Source organism: Hemitrygon akajei, chromosome 3 (assembly GCF_048418815.1).
Source record: "Hemitrygon akajei chromosome 3, sHemAka1.3, whole genome shotgun sequence".
Classification (NCBI taxonomy): Eukaryota; Metazoa; Chordata; class Chondrichthyes; order Myliobatiformes; family Dasyatidae; genus Hemitrygon; species Hemitrygon akajei.
Window position 1 is genome coordinate 180,333,739 of NC_133126.1, and position 18,026 is coordinate 180,351,764.

Sequence of the window (18,026 nt, forward strand, 5' to 3'; positions counted from 1 at the left end):
TGCATTGGGACTGTGGCTGTGAAAGATGCTGTTTAAATGAAAACTGGTGCTGCACTTTTACGTGCAGTCCTTGTGGATCCTGGAACATTCGATACTCAACATTGAACCAGTCCATTTGTTTCAATGGTAATGATAAAAGAAGAGCTATACTGAGTCTTCAAACTCCTGTTTTTGTCAAGTTCCATTGCCCTTGCCAATGTACCCTTTGCTGACATCACTAAGAGCACAACATAAGAAATAGGAAGTCACAGCACAGTGTACTAGGCAGAGAATGTATCAAGAAAGAGAATCAAGTGATTCCACCCCCAACACCACCAATCCATTGACCAGATCAGAGCTCTGTAGTCCACGGGCGACGTGCCATGAATTACATTGGGGAATTATATAATTGACAGGAGGAGGTGGTTCCAAGGACGCCACTCTCATTGATATCACTACTACTTAGGATGTGAGTGGGAAGCTGTCTCTTCCATTAGACAATTACAGCTGTTCTCAGGTTCTGGTGGGACCATATAGTCCACCTGTTGGAAAAAGGCTGAATTCCAGAACTGAAGGAAGGAAAAATTGCTCCATCTGTTGAAGAAGCTTTCAACCAAATCTGACATCAAGGAGCCCGAGTAAACTTGTCTTCAGCTGCTTCACTGTTGATGTATATTCCTTCCTAATGATTGAAACTGGTACACCCACCAAACATTAAGATCCATTGCCAAGTCTTCAGGTGAACTAGTCCTCACTAACATTGATGGACAAATTGGCAGAATTGGAAAGTAACCATATAACCATATAACAATCACAGCACGGAAACAGGCCATTCCGGCCCTCCTAGTCCGTGCCGAACTCTTAATCTCACCTAGTCCCACCTACCCGCACTCAGCCCATAACCCTCCACTCCTTTCCTGTCCATATACCTATCCAATTTTACCTTAAATGACACAACTGAACTGGCCTCAACTACTTCTACAGGAAGCTCATTCCACACAGCTATCACTCTCTGAGTAAAGAAATACCCCCTCGTGTTTCCCTTAAACTTTTGCCCTCTAACTCTCAAATCATGTCCTCTCATTTGAATCTCCCCTACTCTCAATGGAAACAGCCTATTCACGTCAACTCTATCTATCCCTCTCAACATTTTAAATACCTCGATCAAATCCCCCCTCAACCTTCTATGCTCCAATGAATAGAGACCTAACTTGTTCAACCTTTCTCTGTAACTTAAGTGCTGAAACCCAGGTAACATCCTAGTAAATCGTCTCTGCACTCTCTCTAATTTATTGATATCTTTCCTATAATTCGGTGACCAGAACTGTACACAATATTCCAAATTTGGCCTTACCAATGCCTTGTACAATTTTAACATTACATCCCAACTTCTGTACTCAATGCTCTGATTTATAAAGGCCAGCGTTCCAAAAGCCTTCTTCACCACCCTATCTACATGAGACTCCACCTTCAGGGAACTATGCACTGTTATTCCTAGATCTCTCTGTTCCACTGCATTCCTCAATGCCCTACCATTTACCCTGTATGTTCTATTTGGATTATTCCTGCCAAAATGTAAAACCTCACACTTCTCAGCATTAAACTCCATCTGCCAACGTTCAGCCCATTCTTCTAACCAGCATAAATCTCCCTGCAAGCTTTGAAAACCCACCTCATTATCCACAACACCTCCTACCTTAGTATCATCACCATACTTACTAATCCAATTTACCACCCCATCATCCAGATCATTTATGTATATTACAAACAACATTGGGCCCAAAACAGATCCCTGAGGCACCCCGCTAGTCACCGGCCTCCATCCCGATAAACAATTATCCACCACTACTCTCTGGCATCTCCCATCTAGCCACTGTTGAATCCATTTTATTACTCCAGCATTAATACCTAATGACTGAACCTTCTTAACTAACCTTCCATGTGGAACTTTGTCAAAGGCCTTGCTGAAGTCCATATAGACTACATCCACTGCCTTACCCTCGTCAACATTCCTCGTAACTACTTCAAAAAATTCAATAAGGTTTGTCAAACTTGACCTTCCACGCACAAATCCATGCTGGCTACTCCTAATCAGATCCTGTCTATCCAGATAATTATAAATACTATCTCTAAGAATACTTTCCATTAATTTACCCACCACTGATGTCAAACTGACAGGTCTATAATTGCCAGGCTTACTTCTAGACCCCTTTTTAAACAATGGAACCACATGAGCAATACACCAATCCTCCGGCACAATCCCCGTTTCTAATGACATCTGAAAGATCTCTGTCAGAGCTCCTGCTATCTCTACACAAACTTCCCTCAAGGTCCTGGGGAATATCCTGTCAGGACCCGGAGATTTATCCACTTTTAAATTTCTTAAAAGCGCCAGTACTTCCACCTCTTTAATTGTCATAGGTTCCATAACTTCCTTACTTGTTTCCCACACCTTACACCATTCAATATCCTTCTCCTTAGTGAATACCGAAGAGAAGAAATCGTTCAAAATCTCTCCCATCTCCCTCAGCTCCACACATAGCTGACCACCCTGATTCTCTAAGGGACCAATTTTATCCCTCACTATCCTCTTGCTTTTAATATAACTGTAGAAGCCTTTCGGATTTACTTCCACCTTATTTGCCAAACCAAACTCGTAACTTCTTTTAGCTTTTCTAATCTCTTTCTTAAGTTTCCTTTTACATTCTTTATATTCCTCGAGCAATTCCTTTACTCCATGCTGCCTATATCTATTGTAGGCATCCCTCTTTTTTTGAACCAAGTTTCTAATATCCCTTGAAAACCATGGCGCTTTCAAACCTTTAACCTTTCCTTTCAACCGAACAGGAACATAAAGATTCTGTACCCTCATAATTTCACCCTTAAAAGTAACATCTGCAGACAGGCTTGATGATGAGGGCAAGCTTCTTCACTCAGGGGGCGATGCAAGTGCGAAACGAGTTCCCAGAGAAAGTGGTAGATGCAGATTTGATTTCAAGATTTAAGGGAAGTTTGGGTAAGTACATGGATGGGAGGAGTGTGGTCCAGGTGCAGGTTGATAGGACTAGATGGAATAACAGTTTGACATGGGCAGGGTGGGCTGAAGGACCTATTTCTGTACTTTAGTGCTCAATAACTCTGTGAATCTACAAAAGTAGTTTAGTGACTGGGTATAGTGCAGTGTATCATTTATTTACTAAGCTTTTCCACAACAAGGCACAAGTCAGCAGTGTGAAGTTAGGATATCTCTGCTTCAGATTCTACCTGCAGCTCCAACAACACTGACTATCCTGAATAATTCAACCCGTGTTTAGCATCCAACCTCAGTTATTAACCTCCTTCTCCACTCTTGCACCAAGGCTGCAACGGGCAAAATCTTCCAACCCTGTATTTTTTTTCTGTGCAGAAAGATAAGACCAACTTGTGCACATGTCCAATACCAACAACAGGTTTTCTCAAAAGTCTTGTTTGGGAAGCATCTCCATTGCTTCATTGCTACCTGGTTTAAATCCTGGAACAGTCCAAACAATGAAACTTGAATACAAAAGTTCAAGCAGATGGTTTGCCACTAGCTTCTCAAAAGTGATGAGGGATGATGAATAAATGTTGCCTTTGGCAGTGGCAACCATCCTATGGTTGCTGAAGATCAGAATGAGTAATAATAATATCTGATTCTATCCTTGACTACAAACATAAATGAGACAGTGAATTGGGGTAGGGATGAATTTTACAAAAGGGACGGGTTGCACCTTAATAAGCGGGGGGACCAGCATTCTGGCAGGCATGTTTGCCACTGCAACATGGATGTGTTTGAACTAAGTAGTGGGGGGGAGGGGATGAACTGGAAATATAAGGATGGAGTTAAAGGGAAAGTGAAAATAAGAAAAGTTAAAAAGGACAACAGAATCAATGGAGTAGAAAGCTCAAGAAGAGATCATACAGTATGACCAAGTGAAATAGGAATTGATATGAAAGGAGAGGGGAGTAACAAATTAAAAGTATTATATATGAATGCATGAAGTATAAGGAATAGATAGATAGATACTTTATTCATCCCCATGGGGAAATTCAACATTTTTTTCCAATGTCCCATACACTTGTTGTAGCAAAAACTCATTACATACAATACTTAACTCAGTAATAATATGATATGCATCTAAATCACTAACTCAAAAAGCATTAATAATAGCTTTAAAAAAAGTTCTTAAGTCCTGGCAGTTGAATTGTAAAGCCTAATGGCATTGGGGAGTATTGACCTCTTCATCCTGTCTGAGGAGCATTGCATCGACAGTAACCTGTCGCTGAAACTGCTTCTCTGTCTCTGGATGGTGCTATGTAGAGGATGTTCAGGGTTTTCCATAATTGACCGTAGCCTACTCAGCGCCCTTCGCTCAGCTACCGATGTTAAACTCTCCAGTACTTTGCCCACGACAGAGCCCGCCTTCCTTATCAGCTTATTAAGACGTGAGGCGTCCTTCTTCTTAATGCTTCCTCCCCAACACGCCACCACAAAGAAGAGGGCGCTCTCAACAACTGACCTATAGAACATCTTCAGCATCTCACTGCAGACATTGAATGACGCTAACCTTCTAAGGAAGTAGATGAGCTTGAGGCTCAGTTGGAAATTGGCAAGTACGATGTTGTGGGAATAACAGAGACATGGCTTCAAGCGGACAGGGCCTGGGAAATGAATATTCAAGGATATATATCTTATCGAAAGGACAGACTGACTGGCAGAGGGGGTGGGGTGGCTCTGTTGGTGAGGAATGATATTCAGTCCCTTGTGAGGGGGGGACATAGAATCAAGGGATGTAGAGTCAGTATGGATAGAACTGAGAAATTCTAAGGGTAGAAAGACCCTAATGGGAGTTATCTACAGGCCCCCAAACAGCAGTCTGGATGTAGGGTGTAAGTTGAATGAAGAGTTAAAATTGGTATGTTGCAAAGGTAATGATACAGTTGTCATGGGGGATTTCAACCTGCAGGTAGACTGGGAGAATCAGAATGGTACTGGACCCCAAGAAAGGGAGTTTGTGGAGTGCCTCCAAGTTGGATTCCTAGAACAGCTAGTTCTGGAGCCTACCAGGGAGAAGGCAATTCTAGATTTAGAGTTGTGCAATGAACAGGATTTGATCAGGGACCTCAAGGTAAAGGAGCCATTAGGAGGCAGTGACCATAATATGATATGTTTTACCCTACAATTTGAGAAGGAGAAGGGAAAATCGGATATGTCAGTATTACAGTTGAACAAAGGAAACTATGGAGCTATGAGGGAGGAGCTGGCCAAAGTTCAATGGAACAATACCCTAGCAGGGAAGACAGTGGAACAACAATGGCAGGTATTTCTGGGAATAATGCAGAAGGTGCAGGATCGGTTCATTCTAAAGAGGAAGAAAGATCCTAAGGGGAGTAAAGGGTGGCCGTGGCTGACGAGGGAAGTAAAGGACAGTATAAAAATAAAAGAGAAGAAGTATAACATAGCAAAGATGAGTGGGAAGTCGGAGGACTGGGAAGCTTTTAAAGAGCAACAGAAGAAAACAAAAAAGGCAATACACCAAGAAAAAATGAGGTACGAAGGTAAACTAGCCAAGAATATAAAGGACGATAGTAAAAGCTTCTTTAGGTATGTGAATAGCAAAAAAATAGTTAAGACCAAAATTGGACCATTGAAGACAGAAACAGGTGAATTTATTATGGGGAACAAGGAAATGGCAGATGAGTTGAACAGGTACTTTGGATCTGTCTTCACTAGGGAAGACACAAAACAATCTCCCAGATGTAATAGTGGTCAAAGGAACTAGGGTAAAGGATGAACTGAAGGAAATTTATATTAGGCAAGAAATGGTGTTGGATAGACTGTTGAGTCTGAAGGCTGATAAGTTCCTGGGACCTGATGGTCTGCCTCCCAGGGTACTTAAAGAGGTGGCTCTAGAAATCGTGGACGCATTGGTAATCATCTTCCAATGTTCTATAGATTCAGGAACAGTTCCTGCTGACTGGAGGGTGGCTAATGTTGTCCCACTTTTCAAGAAAAAAGGGAAAGAGAAAACAGGGAATTATAGACCGGTTAGCCTGACGTCAGTGGTGGGAAAGATGCTGGAGTCAATTATAAAAGATGAAATTATGACACATTTGGATAGCAGTAGAAGGATCAGTCTGAGTCAGCATGGATTTACGAAGGGAAAATCATGCTTGACTAATCTTCTGGAGTTTTTTGAGGATGTAACTATGAAAATGGACAAGGGAGAGCCAGTGGATGTAGTGTACCTGGACTTCCAGAAAGCTTTTGATAAAGTCCCACATAGGAGATTAGTGGGCAAAATTAGGGCACATGGTATTTGGGGCAGAGTACTGACATGGATTGAAAATTGGCTGGCTAATAGGAAACGAAGAGTAGCGATTAACAGGTACCTTTCGGAATGGCAGGCTGTGACCAGTGGGGTACCGCAAGGTTCGGTGCTGGGACCGCAGCTGTTTACAATATACATTAATGATTTAGATGAAGGGATTAAAAGTAACATTAGCAAATTTGCTGATGACACAAAGCTGGGTGGCAGTGTGAAATGTCAGGAAGATGTTATGAGAATGCAGGGTGACTTGGACAGATTGGGTGAGTGGGCAAATGTATGGCAGATGCAGTTTAATGTGGATAAATGTGAGGTTATCCACTTTGGTGGCAAGAACAGGAAAGCAGATTACTATCTAAATGGAGTCAAGTTAGGAAAAGAGGAAGTACAACGAGATCTAGGTGTTCTTGTACATCAGTCAATGAAAGCAAGCATGCAGGTACAGCAGACAGTGAAGAAAGCTAATGGCATGCTGGCCTTTATAACAAGAGGAATTGAGTATAAGAGTAAAGAGGTCCTTCTGCAGCTGTACAGGGCCTTGGTGAGACCCCACTTGGAGTATTGTGTGCAGTTTTGGTCTCCAAATTTGAGGAAGGACATTCTTGCTATTGAGGGAGTGCAGCGTAGGTTCACAAGGTTAATTCCCGGAATGGCGGGACTGTCATATGTTGAAAGATTGGAGCGACTGGGCTTGTATACACTGGAATTTAAAAGGATGAGAGGGGATCTGATTGAGACATGTAAGATTATTAAGGGATTGGACATGCTGGAGGCAGGAAGCATGTTCCCGCTGATGGGTGAGTCCAGAACTAGAGACCACAGTTTAAGAATAGGGGGTAGGCCATTTAGAACAGAGATGCAGAAAAACGTTTTCACCCAGAGAGTGGTGGATATGTGGAATGCTCTGCCCCAGAAGGCAGTGGAGGCCAAGTCTCTGGATGCATTCAAGAGAGAGTTAGATAGAGCTCTTATAGATAGCGGGGTCAAGGGATATGGGGAGAGGGCAGGAACGGGGTACTGATTGTGTATGATCAGCCATGATCACAGTGAATGGTGGTGCTGGTTAGAAGGGCCGAATGGCCTACTCCTGCACCTATTGTCTATTGAATTAAGCCCCCAGTAGGTCAAGGAACCGAAGACAACGGGCATGGGGAAGCTGGGCTGTAAGTTCCAAAGCAACATTATGCAAGTAATTAAAAATGAGAAATGGACATTGCCTCAGATTCAAGTTTATTATTACTGACATACGTTATGTCATGAAATTTGTTGTTTTGTGGCAACAGGATAGTGCAAGACATAAATTATAATTTATGAACAAATTGCGGTTTAAAAAAATAAATAATGTAAAAGAGGAATAGTGAGGACTGTTCATAAATCTGATGGCAGGGGGGCAGAAGCAGTTCCCAAAATTTTGAGTGTGGACCCTCAGGCTCCTGTATCTCCTGTTACGTACCCGTGGGTATCCTGTGACTGTCACATGACCATGATGTAATTGAGGTTCTGCTAGACATGATGTAATGGTCTTGTGATGGTGGAGTGATGTAATTTTCCCGCCAGTGAGAGGTCATGTGTTAGTTTTTTTCAACAAGGTATAAAAGGAGAACCCCTCCCTGTGACACAGGTCAGTTTCGTGGCTTAAGTCGTCAGTGACTCCAGTTCTGCTGCGTAGTTGATTTTATGACACAGTTTCATTTTAAAAGTGGAGTTTTAATTTCTACTGTAAGAATCATTGTGCCAGCAGTTCTGAAAATCACTGCCCGTTAAAGTCCAGATGGAGAGTAAAGATCTATCGAAGTTCGGGAAGCTGAAGTATTAAGGAAATTTGATGTGGGCGGTAAAACAGGTTTGACCTTATTTAATCTTCGTACAAGGAGTTAGTAACCTGCAATCCAAGATAGCTCCTGCATTCTGAAAGCAGAAAGAGTTGGATGCAGAGTTTCGCCAAGGAAAGGCCAGTGCCTTTAAGCTGTTTTATTTCCTTCGTCGTAAATCCTTCGGGCAAGGCATACTTTGGCTGGGATCAGCAGTAACATCATAAAAGAGAATTTATTACTTCCAGGAAAGTCTCTTCTAACTGACTGTAAATCATTTTGGACTTTTTGCAATACTATAAAGGACTGTGTTCGCATTTCTCGCTTTAAGAACTGTTCGAGCTGCTGTATAGCAGTCAACTTACAGTTAAGTTAGTTGTTTGTTTATTTTTGGGGATTTTTTTTGGCAGAGTTTAATAAATGTTTTATTTGTTATAAAAAAAAACCTGTCTCAATTATTGTTGCTGGTTCATAACATTCCTCCCTGGTGGCAGTAATGAAAAAAGGGCATGTCCCAGATGGTGAAGGTCCTTAGTGATGGATCCACCTTCTCGAGTCAGTGCCTTTAGAAGATGTCTTTGTTGGTGTGGAGGGTTGTGCCTGCAATGGAGCTGGCTGAGTATACAACCCTCTGTAGCCTCTCTTGATCCTGTGCATTGAAGCCTCCATACCTGGCTGTGGTGCAGCCAGTCAGAATGCTCTCCACTGTACATCTGTAGAAATTTGTCAGTCTTTGGTGACATGCTAAATCTCCTCAAACTGTTAAGGAAGTATTGCCACATGCATGCTTCTTAATAATTGTATCAATATAGATCCAGGCTCGGTGTAATCTGAGATTTTGACACCCAGGAAGTTGAAGTTGCTCACTCTTTCAGCTGAACACCCTCAGTGAGGATTGGTCTGTGTTCTTCCAACTTCCCCTTCATGAAATTCACAATCAATTTATTGATCTTGCTGACACTGAGTGCCAAGTTGATAGTGTGACACCAATTTCCAACTGATCTATAGGTATCCGTTAGTCCTGTGAGACCATGGATTTGTGCCTTGGGAAGTTTCCAGGGCGCAGGCCTGGGCAGGGTTGTATGGGAGACCGGCAGTTGCCCAAGCTGCACGCCTTCCCCTCTCCCATATTGTCCAAGGGAAGGGCACTAGGACCCAAGCAGCTTGGCACCGGTGTCGCCGCAGAGCAATGTGTTGTTAAGTGCCTTACTCAAGGACACAACACGCTGCCTCAGCTGAGGCTCGAACCAGTGACCTTCAGATCGCTAGATCAATGCCTTATCCACAAGGCCACGTGCCAACTGATCTATCTAACTCCTATACATCTCCTTGTTGCCATCTGAGGTACTGTCAATAAAAGTGGTGTCATCAGTGATGCCATTTGAGCTTTGTCTAACAACACAGTCGTGATTGTAAAGAGTAGAACAGTGGGTAGGCACGTATCCTTGAAGTGCACCTGTGTTGGTTGTCAGTGAGGAGGAGATATTATTACCATTTCATGCTAACTGTGGTCCCCGGTGAGGAAATCAGGGATTCAGTTGCGGGGGAAGTACAGAGGGCCAAGTTTTTGAAGTGTGTTGATTAGTACTGATGTTGTTGAACACTGAGCTGAAATCAATAAACAGCAGCTTGGCATAGGTATCAAATAGTTGTGGAGAAAATTGACATTTGAACTGCCCTAGCTTACTCTTTTCTCCCTTTTACTTTATAGTATTAACATTGTTGTCTTCAGTGACTCCAGTGTTTATTATTTTCAGTTTGCTTGAAGGAAGAGAAAGAAGAAGCACTCTGGCAATCTTGTAGAGATTCCAATAATGTTATGGTGCAGTTATAATTCACAAAGATTAAAATCACTAGCAATAATGTCCATAATAAGACTGAAACACCAAACCACACACTAGATGCTGATTTTAGAGTTCTAAAAATAAATAGGCACCAGATAAGTACTGGTTGTGTTCCAGTTGGCTTAGGTGCTTGTAAAAAAAAAAATTCAAACACCCACACATTTTACAATTTCAGGCTATGTTTTTCAGTCAAAATATCACATCTGAGATGTTATTAATTACATAGCAATTACTATAAAACAACATGCCGCCACCATCCACCCACACCTCCCCTCCTCCTGAACACTGCTACGAGTACAAATAACCAAAGTTTAAAAAAAAAGTTGGCTCGCACACTCATACTTTACCATTGATTCATTTTAAAAAGTCAGTTTGGATTGAGTAAAACTAAACCAGATCTTTGGAAGTAGTAGAATGAATGGTGGGATTTTGACATTGACTTTCAAAGTTGTAAATATAAACCATAGAAACCTAGAGCACATTACAGACCCTTCGGCCCACAATGTTGTGCCGACCATGTAACTGACTTTATAAACTGCCTAGAATTTCCCTACTGCATAGCCCTCTATTTTTCTAACCTCCATGTACCTATCCAAGAGTCACTTGAAAGCCCCCTTTGTATTCGTCTTTACCAATGTCATTGGTAGTGCATTCCACACACCTGTTTGACATCTGTCTTGCTGATAATTTAAAATGATTCTTAATACAAATTGTCTTGACATAAATATTCAAAATTATTGTGTTAGATTTCTGTAACCGGTTCTTAATTCATGGTTATTAATTTCACCTAGTTATAACCAACAGATTAAGCCAATCAGCAATTTAACAACATCTTGCATATACATTGACTTGTCAGAAACGTGTACATCATATGGTATCAGTGATGCAATGAGAAAAGCAATCGATATGTTTTTGGATAGTGTTATTTGGGAGAGGAGTGTTTTCCAGAATACATGGAGAAATCTCTGCACTACTTCAGATAATGTCTTTAGAATCTTTGATGTTAGCTTGAGCAGGTTTATGGGATCTCTGAATGTTTATTCCATTCATGCATTGCTATCTGGTTGTTCCAGTTGTACTGTACAAATTTCTCTCTGTTTTCATCTGCAAGGATTTCCTAATCTCAGCAGACGTGTTAACGGAGAGGCTCAAGAAGTAAGGAGGTATTTTCTGACAGCCTCCCCCTCCCCCTTCTCCATTTCTATGTCTCCATCTCTGGAGACAAACTACCAACTAACATCTTTTATAAACCTACCAATTTCCATGGTTCTCTTGACTATACCTCTTCCCACCCTGTCACCTGTAAAAATGCTATTCCCCTTTCTCAGTTCCTTTGTCTCCGTTGCATCTTTTCCCAGGATGAGACACATTTCCAGGATGTCATAGATGTTGTCCTCCTTCAAAAACAGGGCTTTCCTTTCCTCCGCCGTTGATTCTCTCCTCACCCACATCTCCTCCATTTCCTGAACATTTGCGCTCACTCCATCTTCCCGCTGCCTTAACAGTGATGGGAGTTCCTATTGTCCTTATCTGCCACTGCATGAGTCCCTGCATTCAACACATCATCCTCTGCCAACTTCTGCCATCTCCAAAGGGATCCAACCACCAACATATCTTTAGCTCCGCTGGCCCCTCCACTTTCTGCAGGGATTGCTCCCTCTATGATTCCCTTGTCCATTCATCCCTCCCCACTGATCTGCCTCCCGGCACGTGGCCAAAATGCTACACCTGCTCATTCACCTCCTCTCCCACTTCCATTCACAGCTCCAAACAGTCCTTCCAGCTAAGACAATACTTCAACTGCTGGGGTTATGTATTGTGTCCAGTTCCCCCAATGTGGCCTCCTCTACATTGGTGAGACCCTTGGGCTGGAGGAGTAATACTTCTATTCTGTCTGGGTAGCCTCCAACCTGATGGCATGAATATCAATTCCTCTTTCCAGTTTAAAAAAAAATTCCCTCCCCTCTCCTCTTCTATTCCCTACTTTGGCTCATCTCTTCTCACCCGCCTATCAGCTCCCCTCTGAACCCTCCTCCTTCCCTTTCTCCTATAGTCGACTCTCCTCTCCAATCAGATTCCTTCATCTTTCTGATCCACCTGGTTTTTATTTCTCACTTTCTAGCTATCACCCTTCCCCTTTCCCACCTCTTTATTATTTCCAGTCCTGAAACAGGTTCTCGCTCCGAAACGTTGACTTTGTGTGTGTGCTGCAAGGGAGATTCTAGTTTACTGTCATGAGTTCTTTAATGATGTTGGTAACTCTCTGAGAGTAACTGATTGTTCATCCTGCTGTTCAGGAAATCGAGCATAATGCACGATTACGTCAGAAGGTGGCATTTTGACACTTGGCTACTTTACTTCCCGGGCACTGCTCCTTCATTTTCATGGGCTGATAGCTTTTAAACAGCCTGCAAAGGTGAATGAGACAGTTTCTCTTCTCCACTGTCAGTAGGTTAATTTGGAAACCTGTGTGTGCGATGGAATACTTCCTCTGGGCAGAATAGTGGGAAGCCACATCTGTCATTGCTTCCAGAGCATCTCATCCCAACACAACAAACGCCACCACGCTAACCAATATAAAGCAGATATTATATCAATGACAGCCCTTGGTTTGGCCAAAGTGTTGCGTTTTCTGAATCCGTGAGTACGGCATTAAACAAAAAGGATGAAAATATATCTTAAGTAGTTTTTTCTCAGTGTTGTTCTGAGATGCTGGTTGAGATTGCAACAAAAATACGGTTGTATGCTTTCAAAAACGAAGAGTCTAGTTTTAAAAATCCTCGAATGAGTCAGACCACTTCAAGGGAACACTCAACACCCAGGGTTAAATTATAGATGCCTCATTAAGAATAATTTCATTTGAGAAGTAGACTTTTGCTGCCATTTAATCAGGAGAATGATTTGATGGAAGATCTTTTTGAGGAAATGTATTGGATTCTGCTGCATAAGCAATACAATATAAATATCTAAACTTCATATAAATGAAATCTAATTAAATGATTTTAAACGTCTTTGCTACGGAAAATAAGATCTTTGATATGGACATCCTCTGTATTTCCTTAAATTAACGCTATTATTTTTAAAAAGCAAAATTGATTTATAGGTTTTCGTTAGCTATTGACATTTTGAAACAGAATCCAAACATTATGCAAATACAGTTGAAAATATAGAATTAATCTTGGAGTTTCACAACAATGATGCCTTTCACGTCCTCCAACTAATGTATGGAAAATGTGGTTGGCATCTGGCTTGAAAACACAGATGGTTTGTTACATTTCCTGGTAATTACTTAACACAGTCACGAAGAAAATGAAGCAAAACTATTGCAAATAGGGCCACTGGCCGATCAAAGCCAAAGTATTACTGCCCTCTACTTATTTCGTGCAGTTCACGTTGGTTTTCTAAAATTGACAAGACCTTTTTGAGTAATGTGCAAGCGTAAATTCATTCGCTCCTGGCGATTCACAAGCTGAGCCAGCAGGATTCAGTTCTAAAGGACAGAGCTGTGTCAACGTGGACAGCGTGTCAACATCGTTGATGCAAATAGCGAAGCTTGCAGTTTTTGGGCTGAAAAACAAAATCTAAGTAAATAATAAAACCAGATGGTTTTTCAAAGGTCTAGTTATAACGTTTGATCGGTTCTTTCCTCTCAAATATGACGGAAATGTAAAAAGGCATCATTGTAAAACAGTTTAATTTATAATCTGTTTTTCCTTCTTCTCTAGAGGCCTATCAGTTCTGAGAAATAGAAAGCCTTTCTTCCAACTTTCAAATTGTGTTCATGGCTTTTATATATTTTCTTCACCAGGATTCCTGAAGAAACAATGGAACCGTCCATTTTTTTTGAATGGGCAGCTTCGTTTGATCAATGATTATGCGAATCTATGTAGTCCTGTAGCTTAGTGGAAGGGGTCCATAAAGCATCCAATTTCTACGTAGGACACATGCATGCTATAGGTTCCAGCTCACATACCTGTTTTTCATTGTGAAAATCTTCATATACAAGTGGATTTGATGAAGGCCTTCTGTGCTTCAGAGCTGATATGTGAACATAAGGACTATGCATCTTAAATTATAAGAAAGCAGGAGGAGTGACCACAGTTGAAATTGCTCCAATTTACCTACTTTGATAACCCTTTGGATTAACGACTGGAGTATTTCTACTTCTCTGGCGTCCTTCATCAGAATTGAGCACTTGAGCTGTGGCAAGGTTCAGAGTAAAGCTATGCTTTGCTAAATGTGCCTTTGCTAGTTTTTGGAAGACAAGATCTAACCACATGTGCAAGTCTTATTTTGTTTTATTTTCTTGTCCTGTCTTTTAATTGGTATGAACTTGCAGAGTTCATCCTTTAGCCTGAGTCGACTAAACCAAGACCCAAATTGCATTTCTTCAGCCTTTTTATAGCACTCACTGTTTAATAACCATTATTTTCTGAATATGACTAATTTCATTGATGATCTAAAGTGCTTAATAATCTGTTACTGATATTTGTGATCAGATTTCCATGGGGCAAATGCTGCAGGATTTTGGGAAGTTCCTCGGATTGTTTCTGCTTGTGCTGATCTCCTTCACCATTGGATTGACTCAGTTACATGATAAGGAGCTTTCAACAGTGAAAGAAGTCAAGGGGTGCACCGGAATCTACTGTGAGCAGCAGAGCAGTAGCACGTTCGACTCGTGAGTTGTTTGCAATTTTGTGACTATTATTTTGAATGATTTTTCAGAAGGTGGGATCACCCTGTTGTTCCATTTCCATTGTGTAAAGCAGAGTTGCTAGATCTGAGCAGTCTTTCAGTCATTACAATTAGTGGCAAATGTTTGTTTTCTGATTGTTTTGCCCTTTTACCAAGCTATAATCGACAATCTGCTTGTCGTACTCAAGTTGTACCCCAATTATGCATGTTTTGTATTTGATCCTTTATGGATTACCAAAGAAAGATTTCAGGATCCTGCATTTCCCACGGTTGCTACATTACAGATTCTCATGTTTTGTCAGCATGCTGGTCTTTACTGAGGAATGAGTACAGACAGGAGCGAACAAAGTAAATCTAAGAGGAAGGGGAAAATCAGTAATAAATTCTAAATGCCTGAATCAAAGGCATCAGATTTTGTTTGAGTTGGAATCTCCATGTAGTTAAAACCTCAAGCACGACTGTAGACATTATTGTGCTTTGATTACATTGAACATGGGTGGTCACATTGTGGTTGAGCTGCAGTGTCATAGAAAGATGCACAATCATTTTAACCCAGGATGCCAGTGTTACTTTGAAGATCCTCCAGAAACCAATTCCTTCCACAAAGAGAATGGAGGAAATTTCAAGAAAAGTCATTGATGTGTGCTTTAAATGACTGGTTTAAAGTTGTACTTACAGAGATTACTCTGTCCACACCAAGGAGTGTGGACCATGAAAGATGTTATGCCTTTCAAGTGTCCTGCCTCTCACAGTCACTAAAGTACACTTCAAATGACAGTGTTATCTAATCGGCCAACATTAATCCTGTTACATGTACTTGAAATCCAGGATAATAGTGTATTATAGCTATGTGGTTTGTATTTTTTTTCTTAAATCTCCTTTTCCTAAAGTTGGCGGTGAAGATTTAATTCTTTCTTCTTTTCTTCCTTCAGCTTTATTGGGACCTGCTACATCCTGTTCTGGTATATTTTCTCCTTGGCACACGTGGCACTGTTTGTAACAAGGTTCAGCTACACCGATGACTTGCGGTCTGTCGTTGGGGTGCTCATCATTGGCACGTATAATGTGGTCGTTGTCATTGTTCTAACTAAGCTCCTAGTAGCCATGCTGCACAAAAGCTTCCAGATGATAGCAGTAAGTGGAATAATTGTTGAGAATTTCAATATCTCTCTGGTTTTATTCTGTGTCAGAGTTATGGAACATTTACATAACAGCCTAACAACATAGTATGTCTGTTGCAATAATTATGCAACATATGAGTCCTCTCCCATCTTACTATAGTTTACAGTGCCACCACGTTTCCTTGTTCTGTTCCATACTGCTTTTTACCACCATCACTCTATAGATCAGTTTTCTACATCACATACGTAGTGAAATCTGTTGTGCAGCAGCAGTGCAGTGCAACGAATAAAAATTATTACAAGTCACAAAGCTAAATTAATGCACATAGTTTAGGTAGTATTCATAGACTGTTCTATGAAATCCAATGGCTGAGAGGAAGAAGCTGTTCCTAAAACATTAAGTATAAGTCTTCAGGCTCCTGTACCACCTTCTCAATGGTGGTAACAAAAAGAAGGCATGTCCTGGATGGTGAGGGTCCTTAATGATGACTACCACCTTTTTGAGGTACTACCTCTGGAAGATGTCCTCGGTGGTGGGGAAGGTTGTGCCTATAATGAAGCTGGCTGCGTCTATTTCCCTTTGCTAGTGTTTTATGTCACAGTCCAGTCATCAAAACCTTATTATTTTGAATTTAAGGTTGGATTTAATAGTTACGATTATTCTAGTCATGCAATTCTGTCTTCTGCTGGGTTGGAGTGAATGTGTCTGGAACAAAGCAACCCATTGAGTATATATCAGAGCAAACACGAGGAAATCTGCAGATGCTGGAAATTCAAACAACACACACAAAATGCTGGCGGAGCACAGCAGGCCAGGCAGCATCTATAAGGAGAAGCACTGTCGACGTTTCGGGCCGAGACCCTTCGTCAGGACTAACTGAAAGGAAAGATACTAAGAGATTTGAAAGTAGTGGGGGGAGGGGGAAATGCAAAATGATAGGAGAAGACCGGAGGGGGTGGGATTTAGCTAAGAACTGGAAAGGTGATTGGCGAAAGTGATACAGAGCTGGAGAAGGGAAAGGATCATGGGGCGGGAGGCCTCGGGAGAAAGAAAGGGGGGGGGGGGAGCACCAGAGGGAGATGGAGAACAGGCAGAGTGATGGGCAGAGAGAGAGAGAGAAAACAAAACAAACAACTAAATATTGTCAGGGATGGGGTAAGAACGGGAGGAGGGGCATTAACGGAAGTTAGAGAATTCAATGTTCATGCCATCAGGTTGGAGGCTACCCAGCTGGTATATAAGGTGTTGTTCCTCCAAACTGAGTGTGGCTTCATCTTGACAGTAGAGGAGGCCATGGATAGACATATCGGAATGGGAATGGGACATGGAATTAAAATGTGTGGCCACTGGGAGATCCTGCTTTCTCTGGCGGACCAAGCGTAGGGGTTCAGCGAAACGGTCTCCCAGTCTGCGTCGGGTCTCACCAATATATAAAAGGCCACACCGGGAGCACCGGACGCAGTATACCACAGTGTCACCTCACCTGGAAGGACTGTCTGGGGCCCTGAATGGTGGTGAGGGAGGAAGTGTAAGGGCAGGTGTAGCACTTGTTCTGTTTACAAGGATAAGTGCCAGGAGGGAGATCGGTGGGAAGGGATGGAGGGGAACGAGTGGACAAGGGAGTCGCGTAGGGAGCAATCCCTGTGGAAAACAGAAAGGGGGGGAGGGAAAGATGTGCTTGGTAGTGGGATCCCGTTGGAGAACGTTGACTTCATTAACTTTGCCTCCAACCTGCACCCTGCCCTCAAATTTACCTGGTCCATTTCCAACACCTCCCTCCCCTTTCTTGATCTTTCTGTCTCCATCTCTGGAGACAGCTTATCTACTGATATCTACTATAAGCCTACAGACTCTCACAGCTACCTGAACTATTCCTCTTCCCACCCTGTCTCTTGCAAAAATGCTATCCCCTTCTCATAATTCCTCTGTCTCCGCCGCATCTGCTCTCAGGATGAGGCTTTTCATTCCAGGATGAAGGAGATGTCTTCCTTTTTTAAACAAAGGGGCTTCCCTTCTTCCACCATCAACTTTGCTCTCAAACGCATCTGTCCCATTTCCCGCACATCTGCCCTCACCCCATCCGCCCACCACCCCACTCAGGATAGGGTTCCCGTTGTCCTCACCTACCACCCCACCAGCCTCCAGGTCCAACGTATAATTCTCCGTAACTTCTGCCACCTCCAACGGGATCCCACTACCAAGCACATCTTTCCCTGCCCCCACTTCTG

The 18,026-nt window shown here is 42.1% G+C and overlaps 1 protein-coding gene across 3 annotated transcripts in view; it reads left to right on the top strand.

Annotated features, from left to right (window-relative positions):
* trpc1 (transient receptor potential cation channel, subfamily C, member 1) overlaps positions 1–18,026 on the top strand; it is an 86,198-nt gene that overhangs the window by 56,314 nt on the left and 11,858 nt on the right. For all 3 annotated transcript variants that reach the window (XR_012098412.1, XM_073041516.1, XM_073041517.1), the window contains exons 10-11: positions 14,481–14,659; positions 15,609–15,810. Coding sequence is in view for 2 of the 3 variants with exons in the window: in XM_073041516.1 (XP_072897617.1) it covers positions 14,481–14,659; positions 15,609–15,810 (381 nt within the window). In the remaining variant the exon portion in view is untranslated. The remainder of the gene's footprint in view (positions 1–14,480; positions 14,660–15,608; positions 15,811–18,026) is intronic.